Source organism: Sebastes fasciatus, chromosome 7 (assembly GCF_043250625.1).
Source record: "Sebastes fasciatus isolate fSebFas1 chromosome 7, fSebFas1.pri, whole genome shotgun sequence".
NCBI lineage: Eukaryota > Metazoa > Chordata > Actinopteri > Perciformes > Sebastidae > Sebastes > Sebastes fasciatus.
Genome location: NC_133801.1, coordinates 7,544,474 through 7,564,606, shown reverse-complemented (window position 1 = coordinate 7,564,606; position 20,133 = coordinate 7,544,474). Strand labels below are relative to the sequence as shown.

Here is a 20,133-nt window from a genome sequence, read left to right as displayed (position 1 = left end):
TTAAAAGAAAGTTATTTAAAAGAATTGTGTGTTGGCACAGTTCAAGCCATCACATTGATTAAGAGATTTTGTACAAAATCAATAAAGGTGGTGCAGTAAAGCAAAATGTGTAAAGTGAGGAGTAAAATGCATTTTTCATCATGTTAATATGTAACAATATGTAAAAATACAATGTTTTTATCACTTTAATACTCTTGGAGATATATCAAAAATAAAAGTTTAATTCTATTAAACCCTTTTGAGCTCAATATTTCAAAATGTATATCCTCTTACAATGTTTAAACTAGACACTCCACTATAGTAGATAGTTACCACTTTTTAAAAGATTTTATACAGATTTTTAAATTCCTTTTAGTTTTTAAGTTACTCTCATTTCCATACTCTCCTTTCATTCTCCATTTACTACAACTCATAAGATAAGAAGTATAATAAATAAATAAAAATAACAATTGAACAAGATACAACCATCATTCCATCTTCCATACCTTTATTTATATCTCAGTAAACACCGACTCCGACACTTCATGTTGGTTTTAAAACTCTGAGGCCTTTTTCCCTATTTATGGTCGACATGGTCTCTTTTTTGTAGCCTAATAATGCATGTTGCATCAACACTGCAATGCACAATCATGCTATTTACATCTCTTTTTTCAGGACAAACTGGGCTATTAGAATATGTACTGTATGCCACAGTGACGTCACATGAATCGGCACAAATACAAAAGTGGAAATTGAATCTCAGATATTTATTCAAATCACACATAACACAATAGTGAACAAGACTTTTGGCTGTTGAAATTTGTTCTTCTAGGCCCTGGTGATCAGGGGAAATCAGCAAACATTGTAGACAACACAGATCAAAAACTATTAACTTTACAGAAGCCAAATAAAATGTGTAAAACGGCAACATTAACATCCAGCAGCAAAGATACGCTTCCGCCATTTTGGACTGAAAGCAAATACCGGACGCCAGTAAAACGTCCGCCTACAAAGTGCCGTACAAAAAGTAAAACAAAATAATTTCTATTCCATTGGCATATTCTACTGAAATGGCCTGTGTTGAACAATAAAATATTATAAATATAAGTAAGTGTTTTCAGTCCAAAATGACGGTAGCGGCTGTCAAAGAAAACACAGGAGTTTCGTCTCTTTGCTTCTATACTCTTTGTATATATTGTAGATTTGTGACATCACAAATGTACATAAATCCTGACAGGATTTTTTCAAAAGCACAGTTTCTGAATACGGGCTGTGTGTATTTCTCTGTGGATTGAGACTTTCAATACTTTCACAGTATTTATACAGCACTTAAACCTGCTTTATAATATAAAAGACGTGAAAATCTCACTTTTTACATTATGGGACCTTTAAAGGTCACCTATTATGCAAAATGCACTTTTCCATGTCTTTTAAACATCAATATCTGTCCCCAGTGTGTCTACAGGCCACCATAGTATCATAAAAGACCATCCTCTCTCTTTTTCTCCTCCTCCGTTTGTCCGGAAATGGGTACAGAAAAAAAAATCGCTTTTTTCCTTGTATTCTGACGTCATTAGAGAATGCAAGTCACGTGAGGGTTTCCTGGTCGAACCAGAGAGAACCTTCAGTAGCTGACCCCGGCCCACAGCGCGTCACTGTCTCTCCTCCTCAACCTAACTTGAGCAAAGTAGCTCCTACAGTTAGTCTGCAAGAACCAGCAGAACAGGCTTCATGTACTCCCATCATCTAAATATAACATGTTCTTTCACAAAGGCTTTATGTAATTAAACTGTTTAAACAGATGATATTTATATATTATATATATTTGATGACATGCATGTAGCAGAATATAGGTAGTAAATAGTGACTTGTAAGCAACACAACACATTTCTGTTTCACAGTCAAACTTTATTTGAGTAGACAGATGACAATATTAATTATTCACAGCATTTGTAATCATCTCACCTGTTAGTTAGTTATGTTAACATGGTACAGGAGAAAGTCTTCAGCTCTGGTAAACTATGGTAAGCTAAGCTCCGGTGGTCTGTAGTCATGGTAACACAGAGACAGCTACTACTGTAAATAATATACCATTACTCTGATCTTCCATACATTTATCTTTTAGCAGAAATAATGAACTGACTACTGTTTCACATCTTCTATTTTCCACCCTGATGGTCGCTGTGTTTACACACCGTGTCATAGCGGTAGCATGTAGCTAACCCGTTAGCATGTAGCTACATGCTAACGGGTTAGCTACATGCTACCGGGTTAGCTTTGTATCTCCATGTAAACAGAGCCATCTGCTCTCAGCTGTCTGCTCTCAGCTGTCTGCTCTCAGCTATCTGCTCTCCTCTGGGATGATTCTGTCGGTCATTTCTCACAGATGGATCTGTAAAGACAGACGTAAAACAGAGTGTATGTTTACGGTTTACAGAGTTGATGCATAAGGTAAACACTGAGCTAACTAACAGAGATATAAATAGCATTATTTACCTGAGAGAAACCGTCAGGAAAACCTGGAATCTGGACCGCAGATGTTCATCATGTGTCGCCGATTTCTGATCAGATTCCTCCGGTAACGTGCGCTGGGTGAAGTTTCTGGTTTATAAACTTTAAAGTGGTTTATAAACTTTATTCTAGCTGCTATCTCTCCACTCGTCTCTCCCTCTCTCTCTAGAGAGAGAGAGAGAGAGAGAGAGAGAGAGAGCGAGACGCTGTGTTGTTGAGGACGTTTGATTGACAGAAAACGCTGACCAATCAGAGCAGAGTGGGAGGAGACAGAGGCTACCGACACAGAAATCAGCACTTTTGGAAATGGGCTGAAACAGAGGTTATAGAGACATGCTGGAATGCATGATCTGATTGTTTTTTTGAAAAAAAAACTTCAGAGACATGGTTTGGAGGTGTCTGAGACCTATAATAACTAGTTTAAATGGAGTATAATATGTGACCTTTAAGGTAAATTGGTTAATTCGTTAATGTCACAGTGACCACAGTTCCTGAGTTGAGTCACTTACACTTCCTGTCACATTTTTAATCTGCCCTCCCAATCTGTCATTTTCAATTTCTAATCTCACTCCACGCAGATAAAGAGCAGAGGGAGGAACTAATGTGTCGTGCACTTATAGAGCGCAGCATTCAGTAAAGCACACAGACACATTGCTCTTCTCATCAGGTAGACATGAACAACACAATGGAAGATGGAATCAAGCCACAGCCGGTTTATGCTGGGATCTATGGCTGTATTCTGGCACTGGGTCTGCCTCTCAATGCGGTTTCACTGTGGATTCTGCTGAGACACCACGGCCTCAAATCGCCCAGTGCCGTCTTCATGGTCAACCTGGCCATCTCTGACCTGCTGCTCATCATCTCCTTACCCATGAGGGTCTACTTTTATGCCACGGGCACCTGGCCACTGAGCAAAGTGGCATGCGTCTGGATAACAATGCTCTATTGCAACAACATCCGCTCCAGCGCCATCTTCATCACTTTCATCAGCGTGGACCGGCTGCTGGCTGTGGTTTATCCTCTGAGGTCGCGCCATCTTCGAACCTCTTCTAACGCCTTGAAAGCTGTTGGACTCGTTTGGGTGTTTATCGTGGTGATGAACATACCAGAGAGAGTTGAATTTTCAAGATTTTTAAAGAACTTCAATGGATCCACCTGTTTTGAATATCCCCATCATCCTCCCCGTCCACTTCATAATAAAATGGTAATGGCTTATTTTCAGTCTGCGTTAGTGCTCACCATGCTGGCAATCAACATCGTGTGCACCACTTTGGTGTCTTGGACTCTACGCAGACATCTGAATAACTCTGCAAGGGTCAACAACAAAGTGAATGTCATGCTAATTTTTGTCATGAACTTGGTTACGTTCACCATATGTTTCTTGCCTTTGTCGATTGGTTTATTAAGATTTGGGACATCTACGATAACACCTTTAGTATGTCTTGCTACTGTGAACTGCTGTCTGGATCCACTGTTGTATTACTTCTCTCTGGATGCCTTCTGGAAGAAAAAAGAGGATACAGATCTTCCAAGAGAACAGTAGATAAAGGACCTGCTATTTTCATGAGATGGCTTCAGATTTCCGATGTTTCCCATTCTAATTTTCCTATTTTTCAGCAAAATAGTTTGTTTGGGTGTGTCATGCTCATTTTGGCTTGTTTGTGAAAGTTGTAGATCTCGTGAGAGATGGGGAAACGCTCTGCTTGTAAATATTCAGGTGTCATGCTTAATTCATGCTTAAAGGCTGTAACATGTCCATAAAGAGTACAAACAGTTTCAGGAGAAATGATGACTCTTTAAGAAATATTGACATTTTGCAAAATACTTTTATTTCCTTTCTTACAGAGAGTTAGATGAGAAGATTGATACCACTCACTCAGTAGTGCCCTGATATAAAACTAGACCCTAGAGGCGTTTAAAGACAAGTTGGCATAGGTGGAAATTTCACACAGACACCGTTTTAAAAGAAAGTTATTTAAATGAATGGTATAGTGGCACAGTTCAGGCCATCACATTGTTTAAGAGATTTCGTACAAAAACAATAAAGATGGTGCAGTAAAGCAAAATGTGTAAAGTGAGGAGTAAAATGCATTTTTCATGTTAATATGTAACAATATGTAAAAATAAAATGTTTTTATCACTTTAATACTCTTGGAGATATATCAAAAATAAAAGTTTAATTCTATTAAACCCTTTTGAGCTCAATATTTCAAAATGTATAACCTCTTACAATGTTTAACTAGACACTCCACTATAGTAGATAGTTACCACTTTTTAAAAGATTTTATACAGATTTTTAAATTCCTTTTAGTTTTTAAGTTACTCTCATTTCTATACTCTCCTTTCATTCTCCATTTACTACAACTCATAAGATAAGAAGTATAATAAATAAATAAAAATAACAATTGAACAAGATACAACCATCATTCCATCTTCCATACCTTTATTTATATCTCAGTAAACACCGAATCTGACACTTCATGTTGGTTTTAAAACTCTGAGGCCTTTTTCCCTATTTATGGTCCACATGGTCTCTTTTTTGTAGCCTAATAATGCATGTTGCATCAACACTGCAATGCACAATCATGCTATTTACATCTCTTTTTTCAGGACAAACTGGGCTATAAGAATATGTACTGTATGCCGCAGTGGCGTCACATGAATCGGCACAAATACAAAAGTGGAAATCAACAAACATTGTAGACAACACAGATCAAAAACTATTAACATTACAGAAGCGAAATAGAATGTGTAAAACGGCAACATCAGCGCCCAGCAGCAAAGATACGCTTCCGCCATTTTGCAATGAAAGCGAATACCGGACGCCAGTAAAACGTCCGCCTACAAAGTGCCGTACAAAAGTAAAACAAAATTATTTCTATTCCATTGGCATATTCTACTTTGTGACATCACAAATATACATAAGTCCTGCCATTTTTTTTTCAAAGCACAGTTTCTGAATACGGGCTGTGTGTATCTTCTGTGGATTGAGTGTTTAAATACTTTCACAGTATTTATACAGCACTTAAACCTGCTTTATAATATAAAAGACATGACATTATGAGACTTTTAAAGTAAATTTGTTTATTCGTTAATGTCACAGTGACCACAGTTCCTGAGTTGAGTCACTTACACTTCCTGTCACTTTTTTAATGCGCCCTCCCATCTATCATTTTCCACCTCTAACCTCACTCCACGCAGATAAAGAGCAGAGGGAGGAACTGATGTGTCGTGCACTTATAGAGCGCAGCATTCAGTAAAGCACACAGACACATTGCTCTTCTCATCAGGTAGACATGAACAACACAATGGAAGATGGATTCGAGCCAAAGCCGGTTTATGCTGGGATCTATGGCTGTATTCTGGCACTGGGTCTGCCTCTCAATGCGTTTTCACTGTGGATTCTGCTGAGACACCACGGCCTCAAATCGCCCAGTGCCGTCTTCATGGTCAACCTGGCCATCTCTGACCTGCTGCTCGTCATCTCCTTACCCATGAGGGTCTACTTTTACGCCACGGGCACCTGGCCACTGAGCAAAGAGGCATGCATCTGGATAATATTGCTCTATTGCAACAACATCCGCTCCAGCGCCATCTTCATCACCTTCATCAGCGTGGACCGGCTGCTGGCTGTGGTTTATCCTCTGAGGTCGCGCCATCTTCGAACCGCTTCCAACGCCTTGAAAGCTGTTGGACTCGTTTGGCTGTTTGTGGTGGTGATGAACATCCCAGAGAGATTTGAATTTTCAAGATTTTTAGAGAACTTCAATAGATCCGCCTGTTTTGAATATCCCCGTCAGAGTCCTCCGCATCGTCATATATTTGCTGTGACTTATTTTCAGTCTGTGTTAGTGCTCACCATGCTGGCAGTCAACATCGTGTGCACCACTTTGGTGTCTTGGACTCTACGCAGTCATCTGAATAACTCTGCAAGGGTCAACAACAAAGTGAATGTCATGCTAATTTTTGTCATGAACTTGGTTATTGTTACCATATGTTTCTTGCCGATGTCGATTGGTATCTTAGGATTTGGGGTACCTACGCGTAGAGCTTTAGTATGTCTTGCTACTGTGAACTGCTGTCTGGATCCACTGTTGTATTACTTCTCTCTGGATGCCTTCTGGAAGAAAAAAGAGGATACAGATCTTCCAAGAGAATAGTAGACAAAGGACCTGCTATTTTCATGAGATGGCTTCAGATTTCCCATGTTTTCATTCTAATTTTCCTATTTTCCAGCAAAATAGTTTGTTTGGGTGTGTCATGCTCATTTTGGCTTGTTTGTGAAAGTTGTAGATCTCGTGAGAGATGGGGAAACGCTAGGCTTGTAAATATTCAGGTGTCATGCTTAATTCATGCTTAAAGGCTGTAACATGTCCATAAAGAGTACAAACAGTTTCAGGAGAAATGATGACTCTTTAAGAAATATTGACATTTTGCAAAATACTTTTATTTCCTTTCTTGCAGAGAGTTAGATGAGAAGATTGATACCACTCACTCAGTAGTGCCCTGATATAAAACTAGAGCCTAGAGGCTTTTAAAGACAAGTTGGCATAGGTGGAAATTTCACACAGACACTGTTTTAAAAGAAAGTTATTTAAAAGAATTGTGTGTTGGCACAGTTCAGGCCATCACATTGATTAAGAGATTTCGTACAAAAACAATAAAGATGGTGCAGTAAAGCAAAATGTGTAAAGTGAGGAGTAAAATGCATTTTTCATGTTAATATGTAACAATATGTAAAAAATAAAATGTTTCTATCACTTTAATACTCTTGGAGATATATCAAAAATAAAAATGTAACTCTATTAAACCCTTTTGAGCTCAATATTTCAAAATGTATATCCTCTTACAATGTTTAAACTAGACACTCCACTATAGTAGGTAGTTACCACTTTTTAAAAGATTTTATACAGATTTTTAAATTCCTTTTAGTTTTTAAGTTACTCTCATTTCCATACTCTCCTTTCATTCTCCATTTACTACAACTCATAAGATAAGAAGTATAATAAATAAATAAAAATAACAATTGAACAAGATACAACCATCATTCCATCTTCCATACCTTTATTTATATCTCAGTAAACACCGAATCTGACACTTCATGTTGGTTTTAAAACTCTGAGGCCTTTTTCCCTATTTATGGTCCACATGGTCTCTTTTTTGTATCCTAATAATGCATGTTGCATCAACACTGCAATGCACAATCATGCTATTTACATCTCTTTTTTCAGGACAAACTGGGCTATAAGAATATGTACTGTATGCCGCAGTGATGTCACATGAATCGGCACAAATACAAAAGTGGAAATCAACAAACATTGTAGACAACACAGATCAAAAACTATTAACATTACAGAAGCGAAATAGAATGTGTAAAACGGCAACATCAGCGCCCAGCAGCAAAGATACGCTTCCGCCATTTTGCACTGAAAGCGAATACCGGACGCCAGTAAAACGTCCGCCTACAAAGTGCCGTACAAAAGTAAAACAAAATTATTTCTATTCCATTGGCATATTCTACTTTGTGACATCACAAATATACATAAATCCTGACAGTTTTTTTTCAAAGCACAGTTTCTGAATACGGGCTGTGTGTATCTTCTGTGGATTGAGTGTTTAAATACTTTCACAGTATTTATACAGCACTTAAACCTGCTTTATAATATAAAAGACATGACATTATGAGACTTTTAAAGTAAATTTGTTTATTCGTTAATGTCACAGTGACCACAGTTCCTGAGTTGAGTCACCTACATTTCCTGTCACTTTTTTAATACGCCCTCCCAATCTGTCATTTTCAACTTTTAACCTCACTCGACCCAGATAAAGAGCAGAGGGAGGAACTGATGTGTCGTGCACTTATAGAGCGCAGCATTCAGTAAAGCACACAGACACATTGCTCTTCTCATCAGGTAGACATGAACAACACAATGGAAGATGGATTCGAGCCAAAGCCGGTTTATGCTGGGATCTATGGCTGTATTCTGGCACTGGGTCTGCCTCTCAATGCGGTTTCACTGTGGATTCTGCTGAGAAACCACGGCCTCAAATCGCCCAGTGCTGTCTTCATGGTCAACCTGGCCATCTCTGACCTGCTGCTCATCATCTCCTTACCCATGAGGGTCTACTTTTATGCCACGGGCACCTGGCCACTGGGCAAAGAGGCATGCATCTGGATAACAATGCTCTATCACAACAACATCCGCTCCAGCGCCATCTTCATCACCTTCATCAGCGTGGACCGGCTGCTGGCTGTGGTTTATCCTCTGAGGTCGCGCCATCTTCGAACCGCTTCTAACGCCGTGAAAGCTGCTGGACTCGTTTGGGTGTTTATCGTGGTGATGAACATCCCAGAGAGAGTTGAATTTTCAAGATTTTTAAAGAACTTCAATGGATCCACCTGTTTTGAATATCCCCATCATCCTCCCCGTCCACTTCATAATAAAATGGTAATGGCTTATTTTCAGTCTGCGTTAGTGCTCACCATGCTGGCAATCAACATCGTGTGCACCACTTTGGTGTCTTGGACTCTACGCAGACATCTGAATAACTCTGCAAGGGTCAACAACAAAGTGAATGTCATGCTAATTTTTGTCATGAACTTGGTTACGTTCACCATATGTTTCTTGCCTTTGTCGATTGGTTTATTAAGATTTGGGACATCTACGATAACACCTTTAGTATGTCTTGCTACTGTGAACTGCTGTCTGGATCCACTGTTGTATTACTTCTCTCTGGATGCCTTCTGGAAGAAAAAAGAGGATACAGACCTTCCAAGAGAACAGTAGACAAAGGACCTGCTATTTTCATGAGATGGCTTCAGATTTCCGATGTTTCCCATTCTAATTTTCCTATTTTTCAGCAAAATAGTTTGTTTGGGTGTGTCATGCTCATTTTGGCTTATTTGTGAAAGTTGTAGATCTCGTGAGAGATGGGGAAACGCTAGGCTTGTAAATATACAGGTGTCATGCTTAATTCATGCTTAAAGGCTGTAACGTGTCCATAAAGAGTACAAACAGTTTCAGGAGAAATGATGACTCTTTAAGAAGTATTTTGACATTTTGCAAAATACTTTTATTTCCTTTCTTGCAGAGAGTTAGATGAGAAGATTGATACCACTCACTCAGTAGTGCCCTGATATAAAACTAGAGCCTAGAGGCTTTTAAAGACAAGTTGTCAGAGGTGGAAATTTCACACAGACACTGTTTTAAAAGAAAGTTATTTAAAAGAATTGTGTGTTGGCACAGTTCAGGCCATCACATTGATTAAGAGATTTTGTACAAAAACAATAAAGGTGGTGCAGTAAAGCAAAATGTGTAAAGTGAGGAGTAAAATGCATTTTTCATGTTAATATGTAACAATATGTACAAATAAAATGTTTCTATCACTTTAATACTCTTGGAGATATATCAAAAATAAAAGTTGAATTCTATTAAACCCTTTTGAGCTCAATATTTCAAAATGTATATAAGTGATCGTCTTTTTGATAAAAATGTTTGTGAAAGTTGTAGATCTCGTGAGAGATGGGGAAACGCTAGGCTTGTAAATATACAGGTGTCATGCTTAATTCATGCTTAAAGGCTGTAACATGTCCAGAATGAGTCCAGGCAGTTTCAGGAGAAATGATGACTTTAAGAAATATTTTGACATTTTGCAAAATACTTTTATTTCCTTTCTTGCAGAGAATTAGATGAGAAGATTGATACCACTCACGTGTCTTTGTGACAATATGACAGAAACAGTTACTTAACCTATTGCTTGTATTTAGTACAAATATGACGCCGGTAAAACGTCCGCCTACAAAGTGCCGTACAAAAGTAAAACAAAATAATTTCTATTCCATTGACATATTCTACCAAAATGGCCTGTGTTGAACATTAAAATATTATAAATATAATAAGTGTTTTCAGTCCAAAATGGCGGCAGAGGCTGTTTCGTCTCTTTGCTTCTTTACTCTTTGTATATATTGTAGATTTAATAATAATAATTATAATAAATTAAACTTATATAGCCCTTTTTGAGAGAACTCAAAGACGCTTTACAATATCGGGGGAAACGGTGTGAGACAAACAGGAGACAGACGACACACACAGGTGCACTCTCATTCATACACACGGACAAATAGGTACGGGGAGGGGGGGCTAGGAGTAGGCAGAGGAGAAAAGGTGGGTTTTGAGGCGGGACTTGAATAGGGGGAGGGAATCAGACTGTCTAATGAGTTGTGGGAGGGAGTTCCAAAGCTTGGGAGCTGCCCTGGAGAATGCCCTGTCCCCAAAGCTGCGGAGGTTGGACTTGGGAGTGGAAAGTAGACCAGCTGAGGTGGATCTGAGGGACCGGGAGAGGAGGTCAGAGAGGTAAGGGGGGGCAAGTTGGTGGAGGGCTTTGTAGGTGAGGGTCAGGATTTTGTAGGTGATCCGGTGGGAGACAGGGAGCCAGTGGAGGTCTTTGAGGACTGGGGTGATGTGATGCCAGGATTTGGTGTGGGTGAGGAGTCGGGCAGCTGCATTCTGGACCGGTTGGAGTTTGTTGATGGAGGTGGTGCAGATGCCGTAGAGTAGAGAGTTGCAGTAATCAAGGCGGGAGGAGATGAAGGTGTGGATGAGCTTCTCGGCAGCGGGGGGTGTGAGTGAGGGTCGGATCTTTGCAATGTTACGTAGGTGGTAGAAGGATATTTTGACAAGTTGGCGGATGTGAGGCTCAAGGGAGAGGGTGGGGTCAAGAATCACGCCAAGGTTGCGTGCCTGGGGGGAGGGGGAAACAGAGGTGCCATCGATGCTGAGTGTGAGGTTGTTGGTTTTGCTGAGGGTGGATTTGGAGCCGATGAGGAGGAGTTCTATTTTGTCACTGTTTAGGGTGGGTTGTGGGGGGTGTTGGGGCTGAGGTAGAGCTGAGTGTCGTCGGCATAGCAGTGGAAGTCCAGGTTGAAATGGCGGAGGATCTGACCGAGGGTGAATATGTAGATAATGAAAAGGAGTGGAGCGAGTACAGAGCCTTGGGGGACACCTTGTGTGACTGTGGATGTGGCAGAGGAGTTGTTGTGAAGGGAGATGAAATGAGAACGGTTGGTGAGGTAGGACTGGAGCCAGCTGAGATAGATTTGTGACTTCACAAATATACATAAATCCTGACAGTTTTTTTTCAAAGCACAGTTTCTGAATACAGGCTGTTTGTATTTCTCTGTGGATTGAGAGTTTTGATACTTTCACAGTATTTATACAGCACTTAAACCTGCTTTATAATATAAAAGACGTGACATTATGAGACTTTTAAAGTAAATTTGTTTATTCGTTAATGTCACAGTGACCACAGTTCCTGAGTTGAGTCACTTACATTTCCTGTCACTTTTTTAATCTGCCATCCCAATCTGACATTTTCCACCTCTAACCTCACTCGACCCAGATAAAGAGCAGAGGGAGGAACTAATGTGTCGTGCACTTATAGAGCGCAGCATTCAGTAAAGCACACAGACACATTGCTCTTCTCATCAGGTAGACATGAACAACACAATGGAAGATGGAATCAAGCCACAGCCGGTTTATGCTGTGATCCATGGCTGTATTCTGGCACTGGGTCTGCCTCTCAATGCGGTTTCACTGTGGATTCTGCTGAGACACCACGGCCTCAAATCGCCCAGTGCCGTCTTCATGGTCAACCTGGCCATCTCTGACCTGCTGCTCATCATCTCCTTACCCATGAGGGTCTACTTTTACGCCACGGGCACCTGGCCACTGAGCAAAGAGGCATGCACCTGGATAATATTGCTCTATCACAACAACATCCGCTCCAGCGCCATCTTCATCACCTTCATCAGCGTGGACCGGCTGCTGGCTGTGGTTTATCCTCTGAGGTCGCGCCATCTTCGAACCGCTTCTAACGCCTTGAAAGCTGTTGGACTCGTTTGGCTGTTTGTGGTGGTGGTGAGCATCCCAGAGAGAGTTGGATTTTCAAGATTTTTAGAGAACTTCAATAGATCCGCCTGTTTTGAATATCCCCGTCAGAGTCACCCTCCGCATTGTCATATATCAGCATTGACTTATTTTCAGTCTGCGTTAGTGCTCACCATGCTGGCAGTCAACATCGTGTGCACTACTTTGGTGTCTTGGACTCTACGCAGACATCTGAATAACTCTGCAAGGGTCAACAACAAAGTGAATGTCATGCTAATTTTTGTCATGAACTTGGTTATTTCCACCATATGTTTCTTGCCGATGTCGATTGGTTTATTAACATGTGGGGTACCTACAATTAGAGCTTTAGTATGTCTTGCTACTGTGAACTGCTGTCTGGATCCACTGTTGTATTACTTCTCTCTGGATGCCTTCTGGAAGAAAAAAGAGGATACAGATCTTCCAAGAGAACAGTAGATAAAGGACCTGCTATTTTCTTGAGATGGCTTCAGATTTCCCATGTTTTCATTCTAATTTTCCTATTTTCCAGCAAAATAGTTTGTTTGGGTGTGTCATGCTCATTTTGGCTTGTTTGTGAAAGTTGTAGATCTCGTGAGAGAGGGGAAAGGCTAGGCTTGTACATATACATGTGTCATGCTTAATTCATGCTTAAAGGCTGTAACATGTCCATAAAGAGTACAAACAGTTTCAGGAGAAATGATGCCTCTTTAAGAAATATTGACATTTTGCAAAATACTTTTATTTCCTTTCTTGCAGAGAGTTAGATGAGAAGATTGATACCACTCACTCAGTAGTGCCCTGATATAAAACTAGACCCTAGAGGCTTTTAAAGACAAGTTGGCATAGGTGGAAATTTCACACAGACACTGTTTTAAAAGAAAGTTATTTAAAAGAATTGTGTGTTGGCACAGTTCAGGCCATCACATTGTTTAAGAGATTTTGTACAAAATCAATAAAGGTGGTGCAATAAAGCTAAATGTGTAAAGTGAGGAGTAAAATGCATTTTTCATCATGTTAATATGTAACAATATGTAAAAATACAATGTTTTTATCACTTTAATACTCTTGGAGATATATCAAAAATAAAAGTTGAATTCTATTAAACCCTTTTGAGCTCAATATTTCAAAATGTATATCCTCTTACAATGTTTGAACTAGACACTCCACTATAGTAGATAGTTACCACTTTTTAAAAGATTTTATACAGATTTTTAAATTCCTTTTAGTTTTTAAGTTACTCTCATTTCCATACTCTCCTTTCATTCTCCATTTACTACAACTCATAAGATAAGAAGTATAATAAATAAATAAAAATAACAATTGAACAAGATACAACCATCATTCCATCTTCCATACCTTTATTTATATCTCAGTAAACACCGAATCTGACACTTCATGTTGGTTTTAAAACTCTGAGGCCTTTTTCCCTATTTATGGTCCACATGGTCTCTTTTTTGTAGCCTAATAATGCATGTTGCATCAACACTGCAATGCACAATCATGCTATTTACATCTCTTTTTTCAGGACAAACTGGGCTATTAGAATATGTACTGTATGCCGCAGTGATGTCACATGAATCGGCACAAATACAAAAGTGGAAATTGAATCTCAGATATTTATTCAAATCACACATAACACAATAGTGAACAAGACTTTTGGCTGTTGAAATTTGTTCTTCTAGGCCCTGGTGATCAGGGGAAATCAGCAAACATTGTAGACAACACAGATCAAAAACTATTAACATTACAGAAGCCAAATAAAATGTGTAAAACGGCAACATTAACATCCAGCAGCAAAGATACGCTTCCGCCATTTTGGACTGAAAGCGAATACCGGACGCCGGTAAAACGTCCACCTACAAAGTGCTGTACAAAAGTAAAACAAAATTATTTCTATTCCATTGTCATATTCTACTGAAATGGCCTGTGTTGAACAATAAAATATTATAAATATAATAAGTGTTTTCAGTCCAAAATGGCGGCAGAGGCTGTTTTGTGATATCATTTGTGACATCACAAATGTACACAAATCCTGACAGGATTTTTTCAAAAGCATAGTTTCTGAATACGGGCTGTGTGTATTTCTCTGTGGATTGAGCATTTCGATACTTTCACAGTATTTATACAGCACTTAAACCTGCTTTATAATATAAAAGACGTGACATTATGAGACTTTTAAAGTAAATTTGTTTATTCGTTAATGTCACAGTGACCACAGTTCCTGAGTTGAGTCACTTACACTTCCTGTCACTTTTTTAATGCGCCCTCCCATCTATCATTTTCCACCTCTAACCTCACTCCACGCAGATAAAGAGCAGAGGGAGGAACTAATGTGTCGTGCACTTATAGAGCGCAGCATTCAGTAAAGCACACAGACACATTGCTCTTCTCATCAGGTAGACATGAACAACACAATGGAAGATGGATTCGAGCCAAAGCCGGTTTATGCTGTGATCCATGGCTGTTTTTTGGCACTGGGTCTGCCTCTCAATGCGGTTTCACTGTGGATTCTGCTGAGACACCACGGCCTCAAATCGCCCAGTGCCGTCTTCATGGTCAACCTGGCCATCTCTGACCTGCTGCTCGTCATCTCCTTACCCATGAGGGTCTACTTTTACGCCACGGGCACCTGGCCACTGAGCAAAGAGGCATGCATCTGGATAATATTGCTCTATTGCAACAACATCCGCTCCAGCGCCATCTTCATCACCTTCATCAGCGTGGACCGGCTGCTGGCTGTGGTTTATCCTCTGAGGTCGCGCCATCTTCGAACCGCTTCCAACGCCTTGAAAGCTGTTGGACTCGTTTGGCTGTTTGTGGTGGTGATGAACATCCCAGAGAGATTTGAATTTTCAAGATTTTTAGAGAACTTCAATAGATCCGCCTGTTTTGAATATCCCCGTCAGAGTCCTCCGCATCGTCATATATTTGCTGTGACTTATTTTCAGTCTACGTTAGTGCTCACCATGCTGGCAGTCAACATCGTGTGCACCACTTTGGTGTCTTGGACTCTACGCAGTCATCTGAATAACTCTGCAAGGGTCAACAACAAAGTGAATGTCATGCTAATTTTTGTCATGAACTTGGTTATTGTTACCATATGTTTCTTGCCGATGTCGATTGGTATCTTAGGATTTGGGGTACCTACGCGTAGAGCTTTAGTATGTCTTGCTACTGTGAACTGCTGTCTGGATCCACTGTTGTATTACTTCTCTCTGGATGCCTTCTGGAAGAAAAAAGAGGATACAGATCTTCCAAGAGAACAGTAGACAAAGGACCTGCTATTTTCATGAGATGGCTTCAGATTTCCGATGTTTTCCATTCTAATTTTCCTATTTTTCAGCAAAATAGGTTGTTTGGGTGTGTCATGCTCATTTTGGCTTGTTTGTGAAAGTTGTAGATCTCGTGAGAGATGGGGAAACGCTAGGCTTGTAAATATACATGTGTCATGCTTAATTCATGCTTAAAGGCTGTAACGTGTCCATAAAGAGTACAAACAGTTTCAGGAGAAATGATGACTCTTTAAGAAATATTGACATTTTGCAAAATACTTTTATTTCCTTTCTTACAGAGAGTTAGATGAGAAGATTGATACCACTCACTCAGTAGTGCCCTGATATAAAACTAGACCCTAGAGGCGTTTAAAGACAAGTTGGCATAGGTGGAAATTTCACACAGACACCGTTTTAAAAGAAAGTTATATAAAAGAATTGTGTGTTGGCACAGTTCAGGCCATCACATTGTTTAAGAGATTTCGTACAAAAACAATAAAGATGGTGCAGTAAAGCAAAATGTGTAAAGTGAGGAGTAAAATGCATTTTTCATGTTAATATGTAACAATATGTAAAAATAAAATGTTTTTATCACTTTAATACTCTTGGAGATATATCAAAAATAAAAGTTTAATTCTATTAAACCCTTTTGAGCTCAATATTTCAAAATGTATAACCTCTTACAATGTTTGAACTAGACACTCCACTATAGTAGATAGTTACCACTTTTTAGAAGATTTTATACAGATTTTTAAATTCCTTTTAGTTTTTAAGTTACTCTCATTTCCATACTCTCCTTTCATTCTCCATTTACTACAACTCATAAGATAAGAAGTATAATAAATAAATAAAAATAACAATTGAACAAGATACAACCATCATTCCATCTTCCATACCTTTATTTATATCTCAGTAAACACCGAATCTGACACTTCATGTTGGTTTTAAAACTCTGAGGCCTTTTTCCCTATTTATGGTCCACATGGTCTCTTTTTTGTAGCCTAATAATGCATGTTGCATCAACACTGCAATGCACAATCATGCTATTTACATCTCTTTTTTCAGGACAAACTGGGCTATTAGAATATGTACTGTATGCCGCAGTGATGTCACATGAATCGGCACAAATACAAAAGTGGAAATTGAATCTCAGATATTTATTCAAATCACACATAACACAATAGTGAACAAGACTTTTGGCTGTTGAAATTTGTTCTTCTAGGCCCTGGTGATCAGGGGAAATCAGCAAACATTGTAGACAACACAGATCAAAAACTATTAACTTTACAGAAGCCAAATAAAATGTGTAAAACGGCAACATTAACATCCAGCAGCAAAGATACGCTTCCGCCATTTTGGACTGAAAGCGAATACCGGACGCCGGTAAAACGTCCACCTACAAAGTGCTGTACAAAAGTAAAACAAAATTATTTCTATTCCATTGTCATATTCTACTGAAATGGCCTGTGTTGAACAATAAAATATTATAAATATAATAAGTGTTTTCAGTCCAAAATGGCGGCAGAGGCTGTTTTGTGATATCATTTGTGACATCACAAATGTACACAAATCCTGACAGGATTTTTTCAAAAGCATAGTTTCTGAATACGGGCTGTGTGTATTTCTCGGTGGATTGAGCATTTCGATACTTTCACAGTATTTATACAGCACTTAAACCTGCTTTATAATATAAAAGACGTGACATTATGAGACTTTTAAAGTAAATTTGTTTATTCGTTAATGTCACAGTGACCACAGTTCCTGAGTTGAGTCACTTACACTTCCTGTCACTTTTTTAATGCGCCCTCCCATCTATCATTTTCCACCTCTAACCTCACTCCACGCAGATAAAGAGCAGAGGGAGGAACTAATGTGTCGTGCACTTATAGAGCGCAGCATTCAGTAAAGCACACAGACACATTGCTCTTCTCATCAGGTAGACATGAACAACACAATGGAAGATGGATTCGAGCCAAAGCCGGTTTATGCTGTGATCCATGGCTGTTTTTTGGCACTGGGTCTGCCTCTCAATGCGGTTTCACTGTGGATTCTGCTGAGACACCACGGCCTCAAATCGCCCAGTGCCGTCTTCATGGTCAACCTGGCCATCTCTGACCTGCTGCTCATCATCTCCTTACCCATGAGGGTCTACTTTTACGCCACGGGCACCTGGCCACTGAGCAAAGAGGCATGCATCTGGATAATATTGCTCTATTGCAACAACATCCGCTCCAGCGCCATCTTCATCACCTTCATCAGCGTGGACCGGCTGCTGGCTGTGGTTTATCCTCTGAGGTCGCGCCATCTTCGAACCGCTTCCAACGCCTTGAAAGCTGTTGGACTCGTTTGGCTATTTGTGGTGGTGATGAACATCCCAGAGAGATTTGAATTTTCAAGATTTTTAGAGAACTTCAATAGATCCGCCTGTTTTGAATATCCCCGTCAGAGTCCTCCGCATCGTCATATATTTGCTGTGACTTATTTTCAGTCTACGTTAGTGCTCACCATGCTGGCAGTCAACATCGTGTGCACCACTTTGGTGTCTTGGACTCTACGCAGTCATCTGAATAACTCTGCAAGGGTCAACAACAAAGTGAATGTCATGCTAATTTTTGTCATGAACTTGGTTATTGTTATCATATGTTTCTTGCCGATGTCGATTGGTATCTTAGGATTTGGGGTACCTACGCGTAGAGCTTTAGTATGTCTTGCTACTGTGAACTGCTGTCTGGATCCACTGTTGTATTACTTCTCTCTGGATGCCTTCTGGAAGAAAAAAGAGGATACAGATCTTCCAAGAGAACAGTAGACAAAGGACCTGCTATTTTCTTGAGATGGCTTCAGATTTCCGATGTTTTCCATTCTAATTTTCCTATTTTTCAGCAAAATAGGTTGTTTGGGTGTGTCATGCTCATTTTGGCTTGTTTGTGAAAGTTGTAGATCTCGTGAGAGATGGGGAAACGCTAGGCTTGTAAATATACATGTGTCATGCTTAATTCATGCTTAAAGGCTGTAACATGTCCATAAAGAGTACAAACAGTTTCAGGAGAAATGATGACTCTTTAAGAAATATTGACATTTTGCAAAATACTTTTATTTCCTTTCTTACAGAGAGTTAGATGAGAAGATTGATACCACTCACTCAGTAGTGCCCTGATATAAAACTAGACCCTAGAGGCGTTTAAAGACAAGTTGGCATAGGTGGAAATTTCACACAGACACCGTTTTAAAAGAAAGTTATTTAAATGAATTGTGTGTTGGCACAGTTCAGGCCATCACATTGTTTAAGAGATTTCGTACAAAAACAATAAAGATGGTGCAGTAAAGCAAAATGTGTAAAGTGAGGAGTAAAATGCATTTTTCATGTTAATATGTAACAATATGTAAAAATAAAATGTTTTTATCACTTTAATACTCTTGGAGATATATCAAAAATAAAAGTTTAATTCTATTAAACCCTTTTGAGCTCAATATTTCAAAATGTATAACCTCTTACAATGTTTGAACTAGACACTCCACTATAGTAGATAGTTACCACTTTTTAGAAGATTTTATACAGATTTTTAAATTCCTTTTAGTTTTTAAGTTACTCTCATTTCCATACTCTCCTTTCATTCTCCATTTACTACAACTCATAAGATAAGAAGTATAATAAATAAATAAAAATAACAATTGAACAAGATACAACCATCATTCCATCTTCCATACCTTTATTTATATCTCAGTAAACACCGAATCTGACACTTCATGTTGGTTTTAAAACTCTGAGGCCTTTTTCCCTATTTATGGTCCACATGGTCTCTTTTTTGTAGCCTAATAATGCATGTTGCATCAACACTGCAATGCACAATCATGCTATTTACATCTCTTTTTTCAGGACAAACTGGGCTATTAGAATATGTACTGTATGCCGCAGTGATGTCACATGAATCGGCACAAATACAAAAGTGGAAATTGAATCTCAGATATTTATTCAAATCACACATAACACAATAGTGAACAAGACTTTTGGCTGTTGAAATTTGTTCTTCTAGGCCCTGGTGATCAGGGGAAATCAGCAAACATTGTAGACAACACAGATCAAAAACTATTAACTTTACAGAAGCCAAATAAAATGTGTAAAACGGCAACATTAACATCCAGCAGCAAAGATACGCTTCCGCCATTTTGGACTGAAAGCGAATACCGGACGCCGGTAAAACGTCCACCTACAAAGTGCTGTACAAAAGTAAAACAAAATTATTTCTATTCCATTGTCATATTCTACTGAAATGGCCTGTGTTGAACAATAAAATATTATAAATATAATAAGTGTTTTCAGTCCAAAATGGCGGCAGAGGCTGTTTTGTGATATCATTTGTGACATCACAAATGTACACAAATCCTGACAGGATTTTTTCAAAAGCATAGTTTCTGAATACGGGCTGTGTGTATTTCTCTGTGGATTGAGCATTTCGATACTT

The 20,133-nt window shown here is 39.1% G+C and overlaps 7 protein-coding genes across 7 annotated transcripts; 6 read left to right on the top strand and 1 right to left on the bottom strand.

Annotated features, from left to right (window-relative positions):
- Positions 1-3,163: 3,163 nt before the first annotated feature.
- On the top strand, positions 3,164-4,033 carry LOC141770899 (lysophosphatidic acid receptor 6-like). The gene has a single exon (XM_074640749.1). It carries the CDS (start codon positions 3,164-3,166, stop codon positions 4,031-4,033), a length of 870 nt encoding a protein of 289 aa, XP_074496850.1.
- Positions 4,034-5,786: 1,753 nt separating this feature from the next.
- On the top strand, positions 5,787-6,650 carry LOC141770898 (lysophosphatidic acid receptor 6-like). Its single transcript, XM_074640748.1, has one exon. It carries the CDS (start codon positions 5,787-5,789, stop codon positions 6,648-6,650), a length of 864 nt encoding a protein of 287 aa, XP_074496849.1.
- A 1,735-nt stretch (positions 6,651-8,385) lies between these two features.
- Positions 8,386-9,927, top strand: LOC141770735 (lysophosphatidic acid receptor 6-like). Its single transcript, XM_074640586.1, has one exon. The coding sequence runs from the start codon at positions 8,409-8,411 to the stop codon at positions 9,276-9,278; it is 870 nt and encodes a 289-aa protein (XP_074496687.1). The 5' UTR covers positions 8,386-8,408; the 3' UTR covers positions 9,279-9,927.
- Positions 9,928-10,589: 662 nt separating this feature from the next.
- LOC141770897 (uncharacterized) lies at positions 10,590-11,963 on the bottom strand. Its single transcript, XM_074640747.1, has 2 exons — positions 11,960-11,963; positions 10,590-11,428 (listed from the first exon to the last, which is right to left on the bottom strand). Exons 1-2 carry the CDS (start codon positions 11,961-11,963, stop codon positions 10,632-10,634), a joined length of 801 nt encoding a protein of 266 aa, XP_074496848.1. The 3' UTR covers positions 10,590-10,631.
- A 21-nt stretch (positions 11,964-11,984) lies between these two features.
- LOC141770896 (lysophosphatidic acid receptor 6-like) lies at positions 11,985-12,854 on the top strand. Its single transcript, XM_074640746.1, has one exon. It carries the CDS (start codon positions 11,985-11,987, stop codon positions 12,852-12,854), a length of 870 nt encoding a protein of 289 aa, XP_074496847.1.
- A 1,946-nt stretch (positions 12,855-14,800) lies between these two features.
- On the top strand, positions 14,801-15,667 carry LOC141770895 (lysophosphatidic acid receptor 6-like). The gene has a single exon (XM_074640745.1). It carries the CDS (start codon positions 14,801-14,803, stop codon positions 15,665-15,667), a length of 867 nt encoding a protein of 288 aa, XP_074496846.1.
- A 1,945-nt stretch (positions 15,668-17,612) lies between these two features.
- LOC141770894 (lysophosphatidic acid receptor 6-like) lies at positions 17,613-18,479 on the top strand. Its single transcript, XM_074640743.1, has one exon. It carries the CDS (start codon positions 17,613-17,615, stop codon positions 18,477-18,479), a length of 867 nt encoding a protein of 288 aa, XP_074496844.1.
- Positions 18,480-20,133: the final 1,654 nt, after the last annotated feature.